Genomic DNA, 23,386 nt, shown 5'->3' on the forward strand with positions numbered 1-23,386 from the left:
TACGCACTAACCGTGTTCACTGCTGTTTAGTGCCACCCAGGTAGGAGGTGTACAGTATGTTATCTCAGCAAACAACAAGGAAACGAAACCTGTACGTGAGAAACACAACCTGACATGGCTCACACTCGCACATTGTTTGTCTATTGGATTTTGATCCACTGTTTTGGTAAGTAAAAAAAAAAAAAAAAAAAAACTTTCACTTCACTTTTGAAGTCTTTTGAATTGTGCTTCCAAACCTTTAACCCTCTGTGAAACGTCAGTCTTGAAAGTTAAAGCTTTTGCATAGTGGAATTTTTGTAAATATTGGTATCCGAATTTAATTTCACCTCAACTAAGAATAATTTTTTAGTCTAAAGTCTGCGCTATTCCAAGATCTACTGTATTCATACTTCCCCCAACAGTTTAGAAATATTTTAACTGATTTGTTATGTTTACATAAGTCACCCTGAGTAATTAACAAAAAAGCAGCATAGCCTAAAACATGAAAAAAAAAAATGCTTTAAGAAATAAAATCAGATGGTCTAGCATGCATAAAAACAACTGACAGGTAACAGCTCTACCACATTGCCTGTGTTTTATGTGCAGTTATATCACTGCTGTTGAATTAATGGATCTGATTGGCCGTAAGCTAGTGATAACAGCAGCTCTTACAATGGTGCTACAAGGCACATCACAGGTTTACATTAATGCACTATGCTATCATTTCTATAGCAATAACTATAACATATATTTGTGTTTCTTATTAAACAAGGAACCATCATTGAAAACAAGGAATTATCACTGTGTAAGGAGACATTTATTAAACATGGAAGGAGTCTCCAGAGCCAGTACTTTATAACAGCACACATGTTTTCCGCTGTTGGAGAACGTTCAGGACAGGGGACTTTTGCACTTTCTGATTTCACTGTAAAACACTAACACGCTGTGTTATTGGAAAAAACAAAAAAAAAGAGACGATGGAGAGGGAACAACTGTGTGCAGCTGTTATAACATAAGTGCTCGTTTCTCAGACGTCATTAAATGTAATTATAAACTGCTAAAAGTGTGTTTTTCTTGAGTTAAAGAAAATAATAACAAGCATTGGTAAATTGCTGTGGAATAAGCGCTATAGAACATTTCTGGACATGCTGTTCTAGGAAAATAAGAATTACCCCGTCACATCTCCCCACCATTGATTATTAGGATATAACAGCACACCTTTTAAATATCTGATATTTGTCTAAATAACATCATGGCATTTCCGTGTACTATAAAAGCTCACTCACTTCAAAATCTTTCTTCTGTTTGTCCTTGTTCAGATGAAGCCTGGTCCTGGGATGCGGTGGTGGTGAAGAGCTCAGTGTTCGTCCAGTCCGGTTCAGCAGCCGAGCTCTCCTGCAGCTACAACACACATGCTTCACAAGGCTTCACTCTGGAGTGGCGTTATGCTGCTCCCGGTACTCCCGCCGTTCAAGCAAAGAGGGTAAGCATCTAAACTTAGAGCTAACCTTTTCACTAGTCTTAAACATTCACATTATATTAAAAAGCCTTAAGGAGCCTGTGGAGTTCTTGATTCTGATTGGCCAGAAGGTGTTGCTACATGTTCTGTAACAGCAACTCTGACAGCAGTTCTGGAGGCAAGTATGAAACCAGTATACTTCAGTTATACACCGATCAGCCATTACATTAAAACCACTGACAGGTGACGTGAGTAACATTGATTATCTCGTTACAATGGCAGAGATCGTGAAGGGGTGGGGTATATTAGGCAGTAACTGAACTGTCAGTTCTCAAAGCCGATGTGTTGGAAGCAGGAAAAATGGGCAAGCGTAAGGATCTGAGCGGCTTTGACGAGGGCCGAATTGGGATGGTTAGATGACTGGGTCAGAGCATCTCTAAAACGGCAGGTCTTGTGGGGTGTTCCCTGTATGTAGTGGTTAGTACCTACCAAAAGTGGTTGAAGCAAGGACAACAAGTGAAAGCACCTACATTGTCTCAAAGCAGCTTTACAGAAACATATAAACACAGGATACAGATTTTAAATGTGTGAATTTATCCCTACTGAGTAAGCCTGTGGCAACGGTGGCAAGGAAAGACTCTAAGATGATATGAGGAAGAAACCTTCAGAAGGGAACCCGTCCTCAAACGGATAGTGTGAAAGTAAAAGAAAGTTCATTATGGTTTTAACATGAAGTCTGTTTGTTGAACTAGTCCACTGTTCACCAAAGGAGAATATAAATGCACTATACACTTGTGTGGTGGACACGTAAACGTAACATAAATGGATTAAAGGAGTCATTTCATGGGTTTGGGTGTGTGAAGAAAAGAATTTCACTGTTCTATAAATGTATACATGCCCAATAAAGACTCATTATCATGATCCAAAAAGAGTGGCCACTGAGCAAAACACTAATTTGTTTCATGGACCTTCTGCAACATTAAGCCCAACTATTGAGAAATAAAAAGTATGGGGTGTCATCTTTAATTAATTATTTTTTAAATTAAAATTGGAAATTGTTGTTGTATAGGAGGAAGGGAAAAAAAACTTCACATTTTGGATTGAAACAGTAGCTCCACTTCATATCCTTACTCATTTTGTGCAGGTGTTGTACTATAATGGGAAACTATACTGGGTGAACTCTTGGGAGAGCAGAATGGCTTTAGTGCAGAATCCTCCAGTGTCTGGTGTTGCCTCGGTGAAGATCCACAGCGTTCAACCCAGTGACAGTGGACTGTATATATGTGACATTACCAATCCAAACGACTGGTCTGGAAGTGGGCAGGGTCTCATCAACCTGACTGTGCTGGGTAGGAGAACGTCCAACACTGTGAATCAAAGTTGCTAATAATGCCATTAAATAGCGCTGATATGAATATTTCTGTAGGAGTCATTGAATAATTATGTGGATTAAATTAAGCAACAAATTTTACAAAGCTGATGAAATGTTATTAACTGATACCATTGCCAATAGTGACGTTTCTCATTTCTTACATTTTCTGTTCAGTGGCTCCATCGGTGCCTGTATGTGAGCTAAGTGGCCACACCTACGTGGGGGATGATGTCACACTTACATGCCACAGCTCTCAGGGGGTACCTATACCTATCTATACCTGGAACCGAGAGAAAGACACAGGCCCTCTGCCCCCCAACAGCATTGTAGCAGGTATGTACCACAACTCACATAGATCTCTTTAAGACCAGCTTTGATTGTCAGTGATTACGACTGCACCGCTCTGCTGCTGAACCCCACCCTCACTCTGAGATAAGGTTCTGTAACTAGTACACAGCTGTTTGCTCACCAAACATTAAACAGATTTGGGGATTTACTTAAGACTTTCAAGTCACTCTTTATATTTTCAGAATTTTATCTAATTTGAGAACCAAAAGGGTGCAAGTAATAGTAATAGGTACTTGTTTAGCTGTAGTACAACCTACTATCGTTGGTCTAGAAAGTTTGGCCAGCTGATTGTTTAGTCTGTGAATTTGTTAATGGTTTCAAGTTTCCTGTTTATTTGCCATGTGCACAAAAAGGCAAGGAAAGTTGTACATTTAAATGCTTGTTGTGAAGATCAGGTACTCTATAGCAGTGCAACGCAAAAAATATATATACATAAGAAGATGAGGGGGAAAGAGAAGAAGAGAGTGGGGCAAAGAGGGAACTGGTATAGTATGTATGTCTAGGAAGTATGTAGGTAAAGTGAAAATTTTACCTGTAAACCCTGGAAGATGTGTAGTTATAGTATGTGAACAAGAGTGGGATCAGACATTTACAAAAAGAGTTTGCCCAGAGCTCCCACCAGTGTAGCTGTCTTGCGGCTCACCAGAACAAGAACGAAGTAAGGTTTGTTAACTTTTCAGCTCAGGGAAAGAAAACTCCATGACCAGGTTGTGATTATATCAGTTGTGTTGTTACACATTCACTAACACACACACAAAAAACAAGAACAAAATAGCACTTCTTCACTGGACAGTGCATCTTGCCATGACTTAGCCACAAACACAAACCCAGGAAAATGTTTATACTGGCTGAGTGTGTGCATGTCTTTCCAATTGCATGAATCTAACTGTGAAAGTATAGACATTCTCTGGAGGTTTTTGAATGACTTGATACTCTATATATTCAAAAGTATGTGGACACCTGACCATCACACCCATATGTGGTTCTTCCCCAAACTTTTGCCACTACGTTGGAAGCACACTGTTGTATAGGATGCCTTAGATTCTGTAGCATTCAAATTTTCCATTACTGGAACTAAAAGGACCAAACCTGTTCCAGCATGACAATGCCACTGTGTGCAAAGCAAGCTCCATGAAAACATGGTTTGCCAAGGTTGGTGTGGAAGAACTTGAGTGCACAGAGCCCCATGAACACTTTTGGGATGAACGAGAACGCCACCCATCCATCCACCTACCCATCCACCAATCCACCCATCCAGATACTGTATGTGGAGTGTCCACCATACAAATCCTAGTGAATGAGCTGTTACTATAGAAACAATAATATATTAGAATGAGCTCGTTAACATAAACCTTGCAGCTGACACTTTTATCAGGGATGCTGTCACAGAAAATTAATCAACAGCAACCAGATTCATGGCTGATAAGCACTCTACACTAGAACTGGAAGTCTGTAACTAACAGGATACATGTAAATATTTCCTGTGTTGCAGATCAGCGTACTGGTTCTCTTCTCTTGTCCAACCTTTCTACTGTCTTTACTGGAACATACACATGCCGAGCTTCCAACAATCTGGGTGAGGCTGCGTGCAGCATCGCTGTGAAAGTGGCACGTGAGTAGGACGTCACATATTTATCAGTAAAAGTATGTTTAAAGTCTCGTTGCTATATGAGAGCTTTGCTGTTTGACAGACGGCAGCACTGCAGCAGTGGTTGGTGGAGTGCTGATGGGAGTTTTTCTCTTAGTCCTACTCGTTGCAGCAGCGGCTGTTTATTTTTTCTTCTGCTACAAGAAGAGAGCTTGCAGCGGTACAGAGAACAAACTGAGGTGCGTGGTTAAAAAGTGATGATAAACTAATTTATTACTCGTGTAAATCTTATTTCTTTTTTTTTCTTCCTCAGTAGGAAGAATGTCGATTCATCAGTGAAGCGCCTGTCAACAGGTCCTCTGCTTTCTGCTCATTTTGATGGTGATCAGCCTCCACAGCTCAGAGTCTCTCACCTCAGCCCACTGGTGTAAAAGTGGACTGCTCATTCATGACTGTACATGCACAAATGAATTCAATCAATATGTAACAGTTTTAAATTTCCTAATATACTTTGTTATTTTTGGTGAATATTAAGTATATAAACCCTCCCATTTAGCATTAGGGAAGATATTAAAACATACAAAATAGACAATAAGATTTTTAGCCCCTTATTACAGTGATACAAGAACCACCTGAAAACTACTCTGATAAAACAGTATTCAATCCAAATGTATATACAATTCACCTGGTGGAAGAAGTTAATCCACTGAACGGGAAAGGATGCAGGAGGTAAAAGAGTTGCATTTGCTTTTAGTTGCAATTACTTTTGATTTTCACTGATTTAATCTAGGTGACCTCCACATTCATGAGCCTTGGTGCACATCTGGGAGGAAAAAAAAAAACATCTGTTTTCTTTGCCTGATAGGCTTAGGTCTTGATCGTCATTTGCAATATAATTTGTAATGCTGGGTGTAGTAAACTGCTGAATAATATGTGTACTAATCGATTAAAGGAACAACCCAATACTCCTCAGAGGCCATCACAACCCAAAATCCAACTTTGGGTACAACATAAAAACACATCAGCTGTATCATTATCATATGATAATGGGTTATTGTGTGAATTGTAAACTGTTTTTTGTTCCACAGAAAATTTCGCATAAATGTTTACTTGGTTTCATATAGTACATGAGACATGGTATCATGTAAAAATGAATTACAATTCACAAGGTTTATTTCTACACATCAATAAACACGACAAATTATAAGTAACAAACCAGCAATTAAGATAGAATCTTATTTTTTTGTCATTTATACTGTCGATCATAAAAGAATGAAAAAATAGCATTTATGTATCTAATTTTTTCTGTTTTTTTTTTTTTTTGGGGGGGGTTGTTGCGGCCAAAAATGCTTGATTTTGCTGTGGCGTTTTTAAAAATTTGCGATGCAAGTTGCTGAGTTTTTTTTGTGGGTTTTGTTTTTTTGGAAAACTTCTTGAATTGGTGAAATTGCAATTGCACAAAACTGTTTCACAGTGATATTTGTTGGTAAATGAGACCTTTTAGCTGTGCTCATGTTCAACGCACTTGAATCGAAGAGGGCTTTGGCTGAATGCGTGTTGTGGTGACATCACGACACGTCTTGGCCCAAAGTTGCAGAAAATCTGCGATAATTTTGAATATTGCGTTTGCTCGATTTCGCATTAATATCTGCGATCACAAAATTCCCAATTAATATTAGATAATATCCCGGTTAATATTCCCAATGCACTCAATATTAGAAGCATTATATGAGTTTTTAACTCAAATATAATGCAGGATCATTCTATGTTTTGGCTTTGGGAGGAGTTGTGTACAGCAAGTTACAGGGATTTTGGAAGGAACAAAGTTGCAAAATAGTATAAATTTCAGTCCAACTATATTTCTAATATTTTGGTAACCACACCACATGTTGGTGAGTGAATACATCTTTTGACACAGTTTGCTCTGAAGTGTGTTATTAAATTTTGAAAAATATAATCTACCACTTGCTTTTTGTCTTTTCTTACCTATCTTCCAGGTTTAGAGAAACAGAAAATGCCTGAGTCAAGAATTACTTCAAGATGCCTTTTAATGATCATGTCCATTTGCCCATTTGTTATCCTTGACCGTCATGGGTTAGCTACAAGCACCTTGCTGAAGAGTACTAGTTAATTAGTTATACAACATACATTACCAGAGGGAGCACTGTCTCAGGTGATAGGAAATAAGGATACACCTGCCATCTGGAGGAGCACTGAGCATGAAGTTGTTTTTATCAGGATTGTTACTATTGTTTACAGGGATGCGAAGAAACACAAATTAATTTTTTATTTGTTCTTCAGCACAGGATTTGAAATTCTGATCCAATTAGTACGTAATGTTGCTTTGCTGTATACTGATTTTAGAACCGCCTCTAAAACAGCACTTCACTTCAGCTTAACTCCAGCACTACTACTGATGGTACTGAGATGCACATTCACTGTATGTAATAATAATAATAATAATAATAATAATAAGCATACAAAAACAGACAACACAAATGCTCCTTTTCTCTCTTACCCACTAGGGTCATAAGTCCCTTGGCCACCATGCGCCTCCTCGGCAGCAACATCCCAAAATGAACAAACATTTTTACACCTCAAGAGACAGAACGTAGAGTTTACACCTGTATTAGACTTTTGATGGAACTGGTTTAATGGGAGAGGTTAAGCATTAACACGATGTGAAGACAAACCGGATCAGTGGCGTTGGGATCGGCTCTGCTCTCTAAAAGCCTCATGCAGAGGTTCTCAGGCTCCTCTGCCTGTTCACAGATGAGACGTTGTTAACATCTGCATTCATGTTACCCGCCATCTGCAGGCATCGTACGTGCCTTTCTGTAGAGGAAATGCAGTAAGACAGCAGTCCTGTATGGAACGGTACACAAAGGGAACAAGACGTGGGATAAAGTGACAATCATAAATAGCCTATTGTTCTTCAATTATCTATCAAACATTATTCTGTAATATAACATATACTCACTGTCCACTTTTTTAGGAATGCAGATTATACATACAGTTATCCAATGAGCCAGTCATGTGGTGGCAGCACAATGCATAAAATCATGCAGATGCAGGTCAAGAGCTTCAGTTAATTTTCACAGCAAACATCAAAACTGTGATTACTGATTGAATGGGCCTGCAGCAGTATTGTGCCCAACACCAACACTTTTTCCACTTTCAGAGATGTTAATTTCGGTGTTCTGGCTGCCCACTCTGTAACCTGGCAGTGGGTCTCTGACACTGGATAGTGCGATTATAAATTATTTTCCTTCTTTAACTGTATGCTATTTAGTCAAAAAGTACAATTGTGTAAACAGGACCTTATGAGCATCTTATGACTGTGAGCATCACACTGAATTCATTTCTGAATTCATTATAGTTTTAACTTGAAGTCTATTGTGTTGAAGTTATCATCTGTTCAATGATGTAGACTTGAGTGCAAAACTGTTCATAGCAATTGCAGTCCTAAAACACCTCAGGCTTTCAGTTGCAAACACGGTCTAGCTGCTTTCACTGTCTTCACATTTGAAACTCACACCAGTGTCTCATAGAATTATTTAGGAACATAAACATCCTGACACTGTAGACTGTAATTCAAATAGGATTAATTCATTTAAGAAATTGATTAGACTTATGGAAATAGTTGATTGAAGAGTAGACAGATGAGTATAAGGTCTGCACGATAAATCTGGACTCCTCAGACAAACATTGACTGAAGATGGGTCTTCTGCAGGAGTTGAAGGTTTTGTCGAAAACAGCTGGAAAACTGGAAATTCTCTAAATAAGATCGCATGTCAAACAGAAAAAGGCAGACTGTAAGGTTGACAATACTTTTTTTTGTCAATTGTCTTATTTTGAGAGTAATTATGAACATAATATGATGATATAATTTAATGATTATCATGAAGTCATGACATGGGGCATGGTGGTTTAGTGGTTAGCATGTTTGCCTTACACCTCCAGGGTTGGGGATTTGAATCCCACCTCTGCCCTGTACATGTTCTCCCTGGATTTCAAGGGTTTCCTCCCCCAGTCCAAAGATTAGGCTATAGGCTGATTGGCATCTCTAAATTGTCCATAGTGTGTGAATGTGTGTGTGTGATTGTGCCCTGTGATGAATTGGCACCACGTCCAGGCTGTCCCTCACCTTGTACCCAGAGTTTACTGAGATAGGCTCCAGGCTCCCCCAGTACCCTGTGTAGGATAAGCGATAAGGAAAATGGATGGATGGATGAATTTATGGATCAAATTAGGTTGAATTTCTTTCCAATATCTTTAAAGTTAGACTGAACTCTGAGGTCATCTGCTCTAGCTTTCCACATTAACATTAAGGGAGGGGGGGGGGGGGTATTTGTATAGTATATTTTAGTTTAGTGCAGTATAGTATAGTGCCGCATAGTAGAGTTTAGTATAGTACAGTGTAGTTTAGTATCGTACAGTATAATACAGTATAGTGTCGTGTAGTATAGTGAAGTATAGTAAAGTATACTGTGTACTATAGTATATTTTAGTATAGTGCAGCATAGTTTAGTATAGTACAGTATAATTTAGTTTAGCATAGTACAGTACATTATAATACACTATATATTATAATGTAATATAATAGAAGAGTGTAGTATAGTACTGTAGAGTATAGTGTGCTATACTATACTACAGTAGTTTAATTTCATATAGTAGAGTATAATTTAGTTTAATACAGTACAGTGTAGTAGAGTATAGTATAGTACGGGATAGTGTAGTATAGTACAGTATAATTTTGTTTAGTATAGTGCAGTACAGTACAGTTTAGTATAGTACAGTAGAGTGTAGTACAGTAGAGTGTAGTATAGTTCTGTAGAGTATAGTGTGCTATAGTATAGTACAGTACAGTATAGTGTAGTATAATCCCTGCTGAAATTTTTTTTTAATTTTTTGTCTGTTCAAATTCAGAATTTGTATTGGTTTTAATGGTTATAATGGGAATTGTTTTGGTTTTCAAGGAAACTATAATGGTCTCTGTGGGTCTCTACTGGTAATTTGTTGCCTTCTATTGGTGGCATGTTATGTCTAGTGATACCATTAAGGGCCAATAATGGTAATAGTTTTAATTGTTAACTGATAGTTTGTAATGGTATTTGTAGTAGACACCATTAGAATTTCTGTGTTGGTGTCTATTGGGGTTTTTTTTTCAGCAGGGGTGTATGTGTAAAGAGAATACAGGTAGAAAGTGTATGAAAAATCGTCTGCTGACCTTGGCTGCAGGAGGTACTGCTGTCGTTTTTCCTCGTGATCCATGTGCCTGGCTGGTCACTGCATGCACTAACCCATTTTTGACCAAATCACAGATTCTCTTATTTCCATACAACTGAGCGAGCATCTTACAGTTTTGTCCTGCACGAGAAAGACAAGTAAAAATTCAGACCTAAGTGAACTTCCATTGACGCAAATAATACATGAAATTTTAACATCTTTTTATATGGATTTGACCAGCCCAACAATGTGTTGGTCAGGGTCTACTTCCTTTAAGCTGAATTTAAACACAAGTACTGTTTTCTTGTGTTCTGCCAATTCTTGCCATTTTCTTTCCTACAGAATTGCTTAAACAGGATTATCACTGAAGATATCTCCTTAATATCTCTATAGTTTTTCCCAGAGAACAGTAAGAACACACTGAGAGAAACAAGGAGACATTTTCCTGCTTCTCTAATCTTCTTGTGAGCTAAATGCCCTATTCAGGCAGGATTAGTTCTGTCTGAGACAACAGGAGGAGCCCCAAGCAATGAGGGCAGACATTGGGGCTAATTGTAAATCACAGTTATTCATGCTAATTAGCACAGAGATGAACAGAAGTCAGATAAAGTACCACGATTGTTTGTGGCGTTGATGTTAGCATGGAAATTAATGAGCTGTTCCACACAGCTGACTCTGCAGCTTTGGATGGCCCTCATTAGTGGTGTTACTCCACCTGAGGTCTTGGCATCTACTACCGCACCATGCTGCAGTAAAAGTTCGACGATGGCCTCGTGTCCGGCGAAGCACGCATGATGTAGAGGAGTCTGATTAAACTGGTCATACGCATTCACATCCGCCCTGGCAACACAGATTGAATACATATTTAGTGTCACGTTGACTTGTATGCGATGTAACTGTAAACCTAAATGGTGACTAACTGCAATCTCCCTTTGAAATACAGCTACTACCTTAGAGTCAGTAGTAACAGCACTGATTATTGTTACAAATAATACCATTCTGTGGTTCTCCCTACCCAAGTGCGATGAGGAAGCGAGCTATCTGGTTCTTTCCACTTCTGCAGGCAGTCATGAGCGGCGTTTTGTAAAAACAGTCCCTAATGTCCACTGGGACATTCCGACTGAACGCTACCATCAGTGACTCCAAGTGATCTCTTGTCACGTGTTGGTTCATGTTGATGTGCATTTCCTTCGGCTCATCAAAGTACAAAAGAGGGTCCTCAATATGGTTAGCCGGCAGGTGGTCACGACTGAGACCGGGCAGAGGGAATGTGACTTTTTGTGAGAGCACAAATTCTTCCTGCAGGTAGTCGAGTCCTTCGAAGAAGTCACTGATTTTAATTAGGTCCTTCCTCTCCTTGTCAAGACTTGTGAAGACATTCTTCAGATCGCTCTTATTTACAGGAGCATGAAGCGCCTGCAGGACGGATATAAAATGCTGTTTTGAAACAGTCTCCACACGAGACTGTCCCTTCACAGCAGGTTGGAAGACCTTCCTCAGCACTGCTTCATGCTCAAATGACCAATCGTTCAGCCTGATTGCCCAGAGTTGAGGGGATTTACTTCGTCCAGGCTTCAAAGCTTCCTCTGCTTTTTTCAGTTCTCTCAGAGCATCTTTGTGGCGGTTTGCTTTAGCGATTTGACTTGGAATTAAACCAAACTTGTTCCTCAACATCAGGTTGCATCCTGGTAATAAAAGACACACAGTAAATCATATTAATATGTAAGGCCATCTGAAGCATTAGCACTCAAGCTTTGTTTGGGATAATTTCAGAAAATGGTATGCTGTGGCTTTTTCTTGCTTAAATTTCAGGTTAATGTCATTATTTTAATTAATGTTTGTTTTTAAAAAAAAAAAATCTAATGTAAGATACTTAAAATACTTGTGATGATTTCAAGCATTTGTAATTTTATAATATTTGTTATTATTCTCTGACTGTGAATAGACTGACCCATGCCTGTGTTTCAACTTTGTTTTTTTTTCGATTTGGATTGACTTGTTCTTAATAAAAGACTCACCTACAATTGCAGCAAACACCATAAAGAGGCACGTACTGTCTTTTATTCCTTCCTTTCTTTCTTTTGTGCTTTCATTCTTTTGTTTTCCCCCCATTATTACAATCATCATCAGTAATCTTCTTAAAAGTATTAAAATGATCAGTTTTCACTCTGCACGGCTGCAGTTTATCTTATTTATTTCCATTTGATTGACTTAAGAGTGAATTCATGTAGAGATGCACCAAGGTATCAGCCGATAAAGGCTGTTTTTTTTTTTTATGGGCTATCGGCCGATAGTTTAAAAACGTCCGATAACCAGCCGATTATATCCTGTCAATCAAAAGAGGGCGGGAAAACGCATTGATTTTGTGCTGTGTGTAAAGATGATATATCTTGTGTGGAATGACGACAAAACTGCAGTGTGTAATCTCTGTAATCTCTGCACGGATCAAATTTTACACCGGACGCTGCAGCAGTGAAGCGGGAGTTTCGGCGTCGAGTCTAAAAATATTTTGCCGCACTGCTCGAGCTGAATTAAAGCGCCAGTTCACTGTTGAAAGATTTAAATGAAGATGGGTTGACAAAAAAGTATATATTGCACAGAAAAATATATTTGTAGAGTAGTATATTTCATATCCAGTTAATGTTAATATATAAAAAGTTGATATATATTACCAGTGTGATGTCAGTGAAGTAGAAATGCTTTTGTTTGTGGAGAGTGAATGTGAGACTAACAGGAGTTTTTTTTATATAATTCAGTCAATGGTAATATGAATTAATAACATTCAATAAGTTAATAATCTTACTTTAATCTTCAGAATTTAGTTCTTGTGTTAATGTTAATTAGAGTAATGTGTGTTCTGTTTATGAGACGTTACTGTGAAACAACTTGTTCAAATGGAGAGAATAAAGTGTTTATTTCATTTCTTTCAGAATTGTGGAATTAACTATTATTCATTTAAAAGAAGGAATAAAAGGCAGAACTATCGGTATTGGCCGATATCACTCTGAATCACTCTGGCTATCTGTATCGACTGAGAAATTTAGTATGGCGTATCTCTAAATCCATGTTAATAATTACTGTTAGAATGTGCTGTTACACACCTCTCTGAACTAGAAACCTGCAGCACTCAGTGTGGCCTTCAGCTGCAGCTTCATGCAGTGCCGTGTTTCCAAGCTCTGACATCAGGTTGAAATCAGCCGAGTACGCCGACAACATCCTCAGCACCTGAGATAATAATACAATATTAATAATAATTCAGCTGGCTACAATGACATGGCGTGAGATAATAACCGTAGTAATGTTGTACCTATTATAAAGTGTTATACACAAATAGTGACCCTGTCTGACCTCTAAGAGGCCTTTGGCTGCTGCAATGTGAGCAGAGTGCACTCCCATTCTGTCAGCTGTGTTCGGGTTTCCTCCTTTCTGCAGGAACCTTCTCACCAGTGCAACAGATCCAGCTCTCATTGCCGCCATCAGAGCCGTGCGCCCCGTCATCTGGAAAACACACAACACTACATTAATGTATTTTCCAGACTAATCATACCACAGACTGTGACATACCCCCTAAATTCTGTTAAGATTAAAATGATCTATTCATATTTTTGTCAAACATAAAGCTGGGCACATTTTTTAGGTAGGTGTCTGGTTGAATGGGAGAGGGTAAGCATTAACACAGTGTTAAGACAAACCAGATCAGTGGCGTTGGGATCGGCTCCGCTCTCTAAAAGCCTCATGCAGAGGTTCTCACACCACTCTGCCTGTTCACAGGCGAACAGGAACACAGGTTTCCCTGCATAGGAGACGTTGTTAACATCTGCATGCATGCTAATCGCCATCTCCAGGCATCGTGCATGCCTTTCTGTAAGGCCGATGCAGTAAAACAGCAGTCCTGTATGGAATGACAGACACAAAGACAAGAAGGGACAAGACAAGAGTAAAAACAAAAAAAATAAAAGACAATTATAAATGTCAGACTGCTCTTTACTTATCTATTAAATAATACATATTATCCTAACACAAAGATTGAAAACAGAAGCACACCTTTGCCCTGTTTGTCCACTAGGTTCATGTTGGCTCGTTTATTGGCCAAAAGCTCCATCATGCAGTCATGACAGTGCTGTGCAGCGAGCATCATTGCAGTCTGTCCCAATTTGTTCTGGATATCAGGATGAGCTTTCAGAGACAGGAGGTGCTGAGCCATCTCCAGATCATTGGCCATCGAGGCCAGGTGCAGTGCGCTGTTCCCGTGCATCGGTTCTGTCCAGTTGATCAGACCTGAGACGGAAAAATGCACTAACTTCTTTATCTGTTCTTTGTTTTTCTGGCGTACCAACTCCAGCAGTTTGTACACCTGCCTGGCCTCAAATGGGCCTTCTGCCATGACGCTCCTCCTCATCAACACCTGTGGAGTGAGCGTCCTTCTCAAAAACTGCTCCGGCGAAGACCTCTTGCTAGCAAAAGAAACAGAACAGGGAATTAACGCCTCACAAATGGATGGAGATTAAATCATGCAACACCTAACGTGACAGCGTTAGACGCGTTTTTGATATTTACATCTAAGTGATATTTTAGCATTTGGTTGCTGTTAGTTTTAGTGTAGGTTTAGCTGACAAAAAAAGGACTAAATTCAGGCGACTAAAACTTTTCTTTTTTTAAAAATCGTCAATGATCTTTTAATGGAAACAATTTTTCACGTTTTCTTAAATGGACCACCAAACCGTTTTAAAATTGTACAGTCATTACAAGCTTAACATAGCATTCAATACACCTGACAAAAAAAAAGTACACTATGTGTGGTTAGGTGTTATCAGGTATGCTAGTTCTCGCTAAGCAGAATTATAGGAGTTATTCCTATGTTCCCCAGTTCAATATTCTGTTAACACACATTAAGTTTTCAAAAGGATTTATATAGTCAGGACTGATTTTCTCAGGGGCTTATTAACATTATTACCTTTTAACTTTAAACACCATTTACAGACACATTTAAATGAATAGCATCATACAGTTGCAATCAAAATTATTCAACTCCCATGGCAAACCAGGTTTATTATCAGCAGGTCATAATAGCAAAAGAGTGCTCTACTAAATACTAAAGATGCTGGTCATGAAGGGGTTGAATAATTTTGAGACTGGAGAAGTCATTATAAGTTGCATTTTCAGTTGAATTTGGGGAAACCACTTGAAGCATTCATTGTGTTGAACTATTTCAATTGCTTTTGTTTGATTTGTTCATCGCAAACAGCTGAAAGTCTGTACATTTTGACAATAAAACTGATTTGCAATGGTGGGTTGAATAATTTTGAATGCAACTGTACATTAGTTTAAAATCCATCCTTCATCCACTCTTCAAAATTTATGAAAAAGTTATAAACTTGAAAAATGAACTAAAGTTGCACATGCTGAACCCTCATTTATGCTGCTCTAAAAATAGTCTACATTCATACAGTTCAATTCTGTGCATGAACACTAGTGAAATGTATACACTAAACTGAAGAAATGCCACACTGTAGCCTCTAAAACACAGTAAACGGTCATAAAAAGAACAAAATGTTAAGCATGAACATGTCTCAGCTCTCACTTATGCTGAAGCCTGACTCCAGTTTTAAATCACCATGTTCATTCTGTGCCATATATATCTGGAGAACATAGGACCCTGGGAACATAGATACACTCCCGAAGCTTACTAATGTACTATACAGAAGTACACTGTTGACATATAAATAGCCATTAATTATTATAATATTTAAAGTATTGCCATCTTATTAAGTCATTTAGCTCATCGATATCCTGACTTACGAAGCATTAATGAAGATAATTAACTTTACATTAGGAAATGTCTGTTTGGAAAACAGTAGTGTTTAACTCGAGTAAGTTTGAGACCCGTTTGACTAAGCCCCTTTTTAATAATATGCCAAAGCAGGAAAAACAAGCTGCATAGCCTACCTTTCTGAAACAACAACAACAATAATAATGACAACAACAACAACAACAACAAACAACTCACTGATCTCTGTAAGGTTTGCAGGGAATGATTCATTTCAGAATACTAGGGCGCCGTTTACAGTTCTGTAGTTCCATTTCCAATGGAACTGGTGTTATTCTATTATACATTCTTTCATCATGTAATTCTAATTCTAGTGTCAGAACATTCTAGGCAGAGCGTTTATATACAGTACTGTGGAAAAGTTTTAGGCACATGCAAAGAAATGCTGTAGAGCAAAGATGCCTTCAAAATAATGAAATGTTTCTACATAATAAAAAATACTGTAAAGAACAGTAAACAGTAGTAAATGAAACAAAGACAAGCTTGTGTGTGACACAAAAAATGTAAAAAGTAGTCTCCAGTACAATTTGTGCCCGATGAATGCCTATGGGCTTAAGTATGTGAACGTCTTAAATAGCTGTTAAACGGTGAAACATGAGAAGAACTTGTATGTTAAACCCTCTTTCAAATAAAAGATCAGCAACAGCAAAATAAACAAAACAAATGTCTAATTCACAAGCTTTATTTTAACGTGTACAGTGAAATGTTGCCTTTATGGATACCTGTATTGGATCTGAAACGTTTAAAAATAAACAAACAAAAAAATATCCCGTACATTTCTGTGCTTTATTTATCGAATCCACGGATTAACTTAAAAAGCATGTTCTTTCAGTAAGGAACTTCAAATCGGCTTGCTTCATAGCAATGATGCCATGTGGACAGACATATCCCTGCGTTAGGGCCCTGTACACCTGTCGATCTCTGTGTTGTGCACATGAACATCTTTAACTAAATAGCGGTAGCTACATAAATTTTGAGGAGACTTTGGTGCCAGATATATGAAAATACATGCAATATATTTGACCCGAGAGACCGTAAAGATGGTCAAACATCTGAGGCGCATTAGCATTATATGAGGGTTTTCCCTCATCTCACTTTGTTAATTGGTCAAACAATCCACTTTAAATTCCTTTTCAACACTTTATTAATAAACAAGTATTCTCCTCTTTTACCCACAGTGCCACCACACCATTTAAAAAGTGGTGAAATGAGTATAAAATGCTTTTTGACCAGAGCGACTACACCCCCCTTCAACCATTGTTTGTGAGACACGAGAAGTGGAAACCAGTCTTTAGAATACTCAAACCGTTGCAATGCACTAACAAGTACTTGATGCTGGAGTGTAATCAAACACTTGACTTTCTTTGCTGTTACAATTGTTCATTAACAGCACGTCTTACTACAGCAGGGCACATAATCGAGAATATACAACAAAAACAGATGTCTAAATAGACATATTTCTAACTACAAAGAATGACAGTAAGATTCTGTCCAGCTTTTCCTCATTATGTGATTCATTATTGATTAGTCTCTCCAATTGTAACGGCCCATGACGAGCTTGAAGTCCTGTTTTCAGGATCAAGACTCTGTCAGTAAATTTCTGGAAATGATCATCCTCATCACTTCATTGGTTCCTAAAAGAAAGAGTACAAACAATGAGGCCAGAGTAATGATCAATTAACTATTTTGATTTGCACAACAAAAACAATGATACATCCAACCGAGCATTTGCATACACTCACACTACAGGGTGTCCCAAAACTCTCCATACATAGGGGAAATTAACACTTTTTAGCAAAATGTATTGAGATTTTTCATACACATACATACATATACACACACATTTTATATATATATATATATATATATATATATATATATATATATATATATATATATATATATATATATATATATATATATATAATGTGTGTGTGTGTGTGTGTGTGTGTGTGTGTGTGTGTGAGTGTGATATACATTTTGTGGACCAACCGAGAAGTAGACATCCAGTGGACTTTTGGGACACCCTGTATTTTTTTTTACCAACCCGCTGGTGGAAGAGGTATTCAGATCCTTTACTTAAGTAAAAGTACTAATACCATACTATGAAAATAAAATGAAAAAAAGTTCTGCATTCAAAAACTTACTCAAGTAAAAGTAGCTTAAGAATTATCAGCAAAATGTACTTAAAGTATCACAAGTAAATACACTCCCTGTGCAATAAAATGGTCCCTGTCAGTGTTTTACTAAAATATATATTATATATAAATATATACGATGAATTACTGCTGCATTAATGTGTATGTTACATTTTACTGCTGTAGATGTTTGAGCCAATTTCATCTACTTTTATACTGTTGGTTAATTTAATCTAATCTACAGCAATGCATCATATTCTATAAGATCATCGTCTGTTTGTAGCGTTTCTGCTCTGTAGTAGGACAATTCTCTCGACCCTTGAAGGAAAACGTAATCCTTCAGTTTATCACAAACCTTCAAAAATCACCACATTTGGAGATATGCAGTTTTCACTGGACAGGAAGGGTATGAACAAAGAATAATCTGAAAAATAACTAGTAACTAAAGCTGTCAGTTATAAAGTTGTATAAAATGGAAATACTCAACTAAATTACAAGGACCTCATATTTGTATTTAAGTACAGTACTTGAGTAAATGTACTTAGTTACATTCTCCCACTGCGCACCAGTCTAGGATCTCAGATATTTTGAATACCTTTTTACAAAAACTGTACTGTGTCACAGACTTGCCTTCTAATATCTGATGCACTCGGATATCTCGGACAAACTGTTGTACTGCGTAGTCCTTGAGGTAGCCATATCCCCCATGTATCTGCAGAGCCTGGTTACATATCTGAATGCACCAGAGGAAAAAGGAAACATGTTTAGAAAAGTAAAGAAAACTGTTCTCATTTAATTACTGTAAAAATCAGTGACATCATATTTAACACTCCCGTTGTGTTTAGTACTTGGATTAGGACTTAGCGATATGTGACAGTCTGGGAAAACCATTCACATGGAGAATTTCTACTATACAGGGCATCCCAAAAGTCTCCATACACATGGGGAAATTAATGCTTTTTAGCAAACGGTCTTCCAAAATGTTCATACTTATATATATATATATATATATGACAAAAGAAGAACGTATTGAAATCATTCTCATGGCTGGATCCTGGCTCCGTATCGACCTTGTGATCCTTACAGTACACCTAGGCAAGTTGAGAAAGTTCTTTAAAGTAGAGGTTTAAAACTTCTAAAGCATGGTGGTGAAATATTTTTATGCTGTTTTCTGTTTTAAAAGTTGAGACGTTGAAGTATTTTTAGGTGAAAACTTGACTTTAAATCTACATTTTGGTTGTGTTTCTACAATTCAGCCATGGAGACATCCCATGGGTTTTTCCACAGTCCACCACACATCTATATATTTACAGTATATGCTCTCTACACTAGCATTATAAAGAATATTTCTAGAAATATGCACACACAGCCCCTTTTTAAGCTGTTTGGGGATCCTCCTGATGGTGCATGTGCTAGACACTAAAATCTTTTGTTTTACTTTCACAAAAGTGACACATTTTGATCACGTTTTACAATGTTGTACACAACGATGTGAAGGTTTCGCTAGATCGTTTAAAGAAAAAATTGATATCAATTCTCATTCAGCACTCACAGCAAAGCATTCATCAGTGGCGAAGAGTTTTGCCATGGAGCAGAGTGGCACTGCGTCTGCTCTGTTTTCCTGCAGTGCAACGGCCGCCTGACGCACCAGCAACCGAGACGCTACCAGCTTCGTGGCCATTTCAGCCAGCTTAAACTGCAGGAACTGAATACAGAACATATACCCAGTACACATATTATTATACACAAAGGCAAAACCATTTTAAGATCAGGACGATGCCAATGTAATTCACACACAGACTCTTCACCTGGCTGTTTGCAAGAGGTTCCCCAAACTGTTTGCGCACACGCATGTGATCCCGGGCCAGCAGGACAGATGCATGAGCAGCTCCTAGAGAGCAGGAAGCTGTGGATTCAGCAGAAGTTCAATTCAGTGACTGGCTGCGGCAAAGAAGGTGTCGGTTTTCAGATATTACTTTGTTCAAACCTCCATAATTTATATTACATTCACAGCATGTGTACAACTAAAGAAAAACTTTATATGCATCTGACAGAAACATCAATGGTTATGTACAGAAATGCAAACATATGCAGCAGTCTTACACAGTTAATTGCACGAAAAAAAAAGATAACATTACACATCTGATTAAAAAGCATACCTTTCCTCGAATAAAAATCACTCTTATGCAAACTGGAATTAGCAGTATAAAAAAATAATCAACGCCATATTTGACTTTGACCAAAAAAAAAAAAGGGTGCGTCTCAATCAGCTCCCTAGTTCAGTAATCAGGGCCCTGATCAGGCCATTATAAGGGCTGTCTCAATCACAAAATCCTTCCCGTTCGCCCCTTAAAAATATCCCACAACGCACCGCAAAAAACAGGGAGCATCCATGCCCACTATGTTCCCTTACTGGAATATTTTCTGAAGCTTCTCAGCTCGAAGAAAAAAAGCGGACAGACTCTCAGCCAATTTCCATCTACACACGTAAGCAGCTTGTTTTCGTAGCTCTCAAATGATTACTTACGTTATCGATTTTTAACTTTTAATTGAAGTTCTATATACGTTTTGTTTAAGTCGAACTAACTTTTAAGTGTTTCATGATTTTTTTTAAAATCCACTAGTTGACAGAAATGTGTGTGATTAAGCGAACAAATTTCTAATCATGTCACCGGAAATTGAGTTATCAGTGTCCCAATGTGCCGTGAGCCAGAGTCCTTACCAGTGCCGAAGTCGTATACACGATCTACACATTCGCCACCTAGGGAGCTGATGGAGACGCACCAAGTCTCGAAATAAAATCTGCCTGGAAGCGGATGCAGGAGCTTACTGATACACACACAGCGAGGAGGAAGAAAAGTTTCAAAATCGCACTGTTTAGCTGATTCAACTATAAAACTCCACCTAAGGCATACGCAAAATACAGCAACTTCAGCATGGAACTATAATAACTGCACGTGCTTGTTAGAATTTTGGTGCTCATTTTCATGAAGGGTCATTATTAAATTTCTGAACTTGATCTTAAACTTGTATGGCTTGCAAGTCAGCGTGCATTTATAAATATTTGAAGATTAACGTGATACCATGTATTTCAAGAGGATTTAACACCACCATGATCTAGTCTGTACAGGATTTTGTGATTGCTGCAGCCCAAAATGCTTGATTTTGATGCTGCTTTTTTTCACAATTTTCACAGAGTTTTTTTGTGGAAAACTACTCGAATTGTCGAAATTGCAGTCGCACGAAATTGTCTTTCACAGTGATGTTTGTTGGTAAATGAGACCCTTTAGCTGATCTCGTGTTCGATGTACATGAATTGAAGGGGGCTCTGAGGTTTGTGCGTTGTGATGACGTCACATGACGCATCTTGGCCCAAATCTGTGGTAATTTTGAAAAATCGCAAACTCCTGCGACTGTTGCGGAGTTCCCTTGATTTCGCGTACACTTCTGCGACTGAAGATCATAAATCAGCGGTGAGGAAAGTGATATGATGGAGATTGAAGGGTGAAACTCTTTTGGCATCCAGCTCGGGGAACACATGGCACTACTTGTCTTTGGCTAACTCACCAATGTTAATTCTACCCCCATTGAGGCCACTCATGGCGATGTTGAAGCCCTGTCCTTCTGCTCCCAGCCGATTAGTCACTGGAACCGCACAGTCTTCAAAGATTACCGCTCTCGTGGGCTGCGAGTTCCAACCGACCTACAGGACACAAGCAGCTGGAATGAGTCGCATAGTACTGCCCTCTAGTGGCTCAGCTGTGAAGCATTTACAGAGGGCCAACACCGCTAACAAGAAAATCCTAGCTGAGAGAAAAAAAAAACTGAAACACTGGTGTATCAGTGGATTATACAGCTTCGGTTTCTTCCATATTATGAAGAAGGACATGATTAAATTGGACTGACAGGAAAAAGTGGTGCTTCAACTCTGACACTTTGCTCCTCTTACGATCATTCATGAATACAAGAACATTAGATGAACTGATCAGCGAAGCAACACTAAAGACTATATTAGAGTGCAAGCTGTGAAGGAGCATATAACTGGTTGGACGTATTGAACGGATACATCCCTTACTTTGGGTCTGAATGAGAGTGGTAGACGTACAGATTCTGAGCTAACCGGTGCTTGCAGTTCGTGAAGGAAATGAATGAACTAGGTGAACGAACGAGGATCTGCTGACATTTTAAACATGTGCAGCACTAAGACAAGCCTTGTGTGTTGTTGTTGTTGTGTTGTTCATAGCATAATCTGCTATACATGAATGTGTAGAAATGACTGGTGGTAGAAATTATTATTTTTATTATTATTATTACTATTATTATTATTATTATTATTATAGCATTGAAAACTACTTCATACACGTATGTTAAAATGTTTTTTTTTTTTTTTTTTTTACAAATTACATTCGTATCATCGTTCGTGACCACTCTTTCAAAACTAGCCTGCACTAGCAACAGCTTTCCTGAAAATAAATTCACCAGACCGTCTCTTTGTAGATTGGACATGCCAATTTTAATAACCCATAATACTAAAACTTTCCCCTTGAAAAGTTGGTGTTCATAAATGAATGTATTCAGTGAATGAAATAATGACTTACTCATAATATCTAAAGAGACACTCACTGGTGTAACGATGTAACTTACGGAATCAGTGAACGAAACTGAACTAGAGGTCGACCGATTGATCGGTTTTGGAGATTAATCGGCACCGATAACCAGTAGTTCCAGCAGTTGGTTATCGGCAAAAATCCACACCCGTTTTTCCCGGTTGCGTCCGTTGTGGGAGCGGCTGAGAAGGGTCCGCTGTCATTATACAGTACAAGAACAGACTCTATAGGCGAAAAAAAACTGCACTGTTTAAAATCACTAAGCAATTTTGTTGTGTTATTTGAAGTGTTTTTTGGATGTCTCTATTTTTATTTGTAGTGTTACTTTTTGGTTCATTTTGGATGTACATCTTTTACTTATGTTAATACAGGAGTCTACAACCTTTTTGTGAGCGAGGGATCCCTGAAGGGATAAAATAGTCTAGAGGGCTACTTGTTTGATATACTCCAAAAATATCTATAATGTGTTATAAATATAATAAATATAAACACAATGGTGCTTTTTAAAACTTTCAGTGAACAACATTGTGTCAAAGGGATAATGAAATATCTTGATATACTGGCATTAATTTTTTTAATGATTCCTCTCAAGCTGTTTTAATCATTTTAATTAAAAGAAAATTGTGTTCACTCCGAGTTGAATGTCGGAGAATGCAGACGTGATTTTATCCCCGTTCTTCTGATATTTAAAACAGCGTGTTCTTTATCACAGTCATCGCTCCCTTGGCAATTTCACCATCCGAGAACGATTTTTTATGTTTCGTCAAAAAATGAGCAACTCTAAATGAGTTCTCAGCAGGTCTGGTATAAAAAATGATTGCTGCCTGCTTAATGTTGCT

The 23,386-nt window shown here is 38.1% G+C and overlaps 3 protein-coding genes across 8 annotated transcripts in view; 1 reads left to right on the plus strand and 2 right to left on the minus strand.

The window, feature by feature from the left end:
• Window positions 1-11: 11 nt before the first annotated feature.
• On the plus strand, window positions 12-6,707 carry LOC108277852 (V-set and immunoglobulin domain-containing protein 2). 2 transcript variants are annotated; one of them, XM_017490834.3, is made up of 7 exons: window positions 12-166; window positions 1,299-1,462; window positions 2,583-2,787; window positions 2,985-3,143; window positions 4,651-4,770; window positions 4,850-4,985; window positions 5,060-6,707. In XM_017490834.3, exons 1-7 carry the CDS (start codon window positions 115-117, stop codon window positions 5,175-5,177), a joined length of 954 nt encoding a protein of 317 aa, XP_017346323.1. In that variant the 5' UTR covers window positions 12-114; the 3' UTR covers window positions 5,178-6,707. The 2 variants fall into 2 exon arrangements, with proteins under 2 accessions (XP_017346323.1, XP_017346324.1); XM_017490835.3 differs by having other exon boundaries at window positions 5,063-6,707.
• Window positions 6,708-6,792: 85 nt separating this feature from the next.
• LOC108277849 (ankyrin repeat and EF-hand domain-containing protein 1) lies at window positions 6,793-16,320 on the minus strand. Of its 5 annotated transcripts, none has more exons than XR_008398201.1 (10): window positions 15,983-16,320; window positions 14,020-14,429; window positions 13,668-13,867; window positions 13,324-13,473; window positions 13,077-13,200; window positions 10,991-11,660; window positions 10,589-10,815; window positions 9,977-10,116; window positions 7,727-8,523; window positions 7,536-7,611 (listed from the first exon to the last, which is right to left on the minus strand). XR_008398201.1 is itself a non-coding variant. In XM_053687249.1 (10 exons), exons 2-9 carry the CDS (start codon window positions 14,372-14,374, stop codon window positions 8,908-8,910), a joined length of 1,899 nt encoding a protein of 632 aa, XP_053543224.1. In that variant the 5' UTR covers window positions 14,375-14,429; window positions 15,983-16,320; the 3' UTR covers window positions 8,435-8,523; window positions 8,894-8,907. The 5 variants fall into 5 exon arrangements, 4 of the variants coding, with proteins under 4 accessions (XP_053543223.1, XP_053543222.1, XP_017346316.1 ...); XM_053687249.1 differs by lacking the exon at window positions 7,536-7,611 and adding an exon at window positions 8,894-8,940 and having other exon boundaries at window positions 8,435-8,523; XM_053687248.1 differs by having other exon boundaries at window positions 6,793-8,523; window positions 10,718-10,815.
• A 148-nt stretch (window positions 16,321-16,468) lies between these two features.
• The window catches only part of acad8 (acyl-CoA dehydrogenase family, member 8), a 14,739-nt gene continuing 7,821 nt past the window's right edge, over window positions 16,469-23,386 (minus strand). Inside the window, exons 7-11 of the mRNA XM_017490824.3 lie at window positions 21,508-21,643; window positions 19,749-19,846; window positions 19,493-19,645; window positions 18,571-18,673; window positions 16,469-17,436 (exon numbers count right to left, since the gene is read on the minus strand). Coding sequence (XP_017346313.1) covers window positions 17,381-17,436; window positions 18,571-18,673; window positions 19,493-19,645; window positions 19,749-19,846; window positions 21,508-21,643 — 546 coding nt within the window. The 3' untranslated portion in view covers window positions 16,469-17,380. The remainder of the gene's footprint in view (window positions 17,437-18,570; window positions 18,674-19,492; window positions 19,646-19,748; window positions 19,847-21,507; window positions 21,644-23,386) is intronic.

This window comes from Ictalurus punctatus, chromosome 17 (assembly GCF_001660625.3).
Source record: "Ictalurus punctatus breed USDA103 chromosome 17, Coco_2.0, whole genome shotgun sequence".
Taxonomy (NCBI): domain Eukaryota; kingdom Metazoa; phylum Chordata; class Actinopteri; order Siluriformes; family Ictaluridae; genus Ictalurus; species Ictalurus punctatus.

Bases quoted from the DNA above. Each gene is read 5' to 3' on its own strand.
- LOC108277852 (XM_017490834.3), top strand. From the start codon at position 115: ATGGCTCACACTCGCACATTGTTTGTCTATTGGATTTTGATCCACTGT. The intron at 167-1,298 runs GTAAGTAAAAAA...GTCCTTGTTCAG, and splicing joins GATTTTGATCCACTGTTTTG to ATGAAGCCTGGTCCTGGGAT. The intron at 3,144-4,650 runs GTATGTACCACA...CCTGTGTTGCAG, and splicing joins CCCCAACAGCATTGTAGCAG to ATCAGCGTACTGGTTCTCTT.
- LOC108277849 (XM_017490827.3), bottom strand. From the start codon at position 14,374: ATGAGGAGGAGCGTCATGGCAGAAGGCCCATTTGAGGCCAGGCAGGTG. The intron at 13,474-13,667 runs GTTTGTCTTAAC...TGTGTTTTCCAG, and splicing joins ATCCCAACGCCACTGATCTG to ATGACGGGGCGCACGGCTCT. The intron at 10,117-10,588 runs GTACTTTATCTG...TTTCTCGTGCAG, and splicing joins CAACGCCACAAACAATCGTG to GACAAAACTGTAAGATGCTC.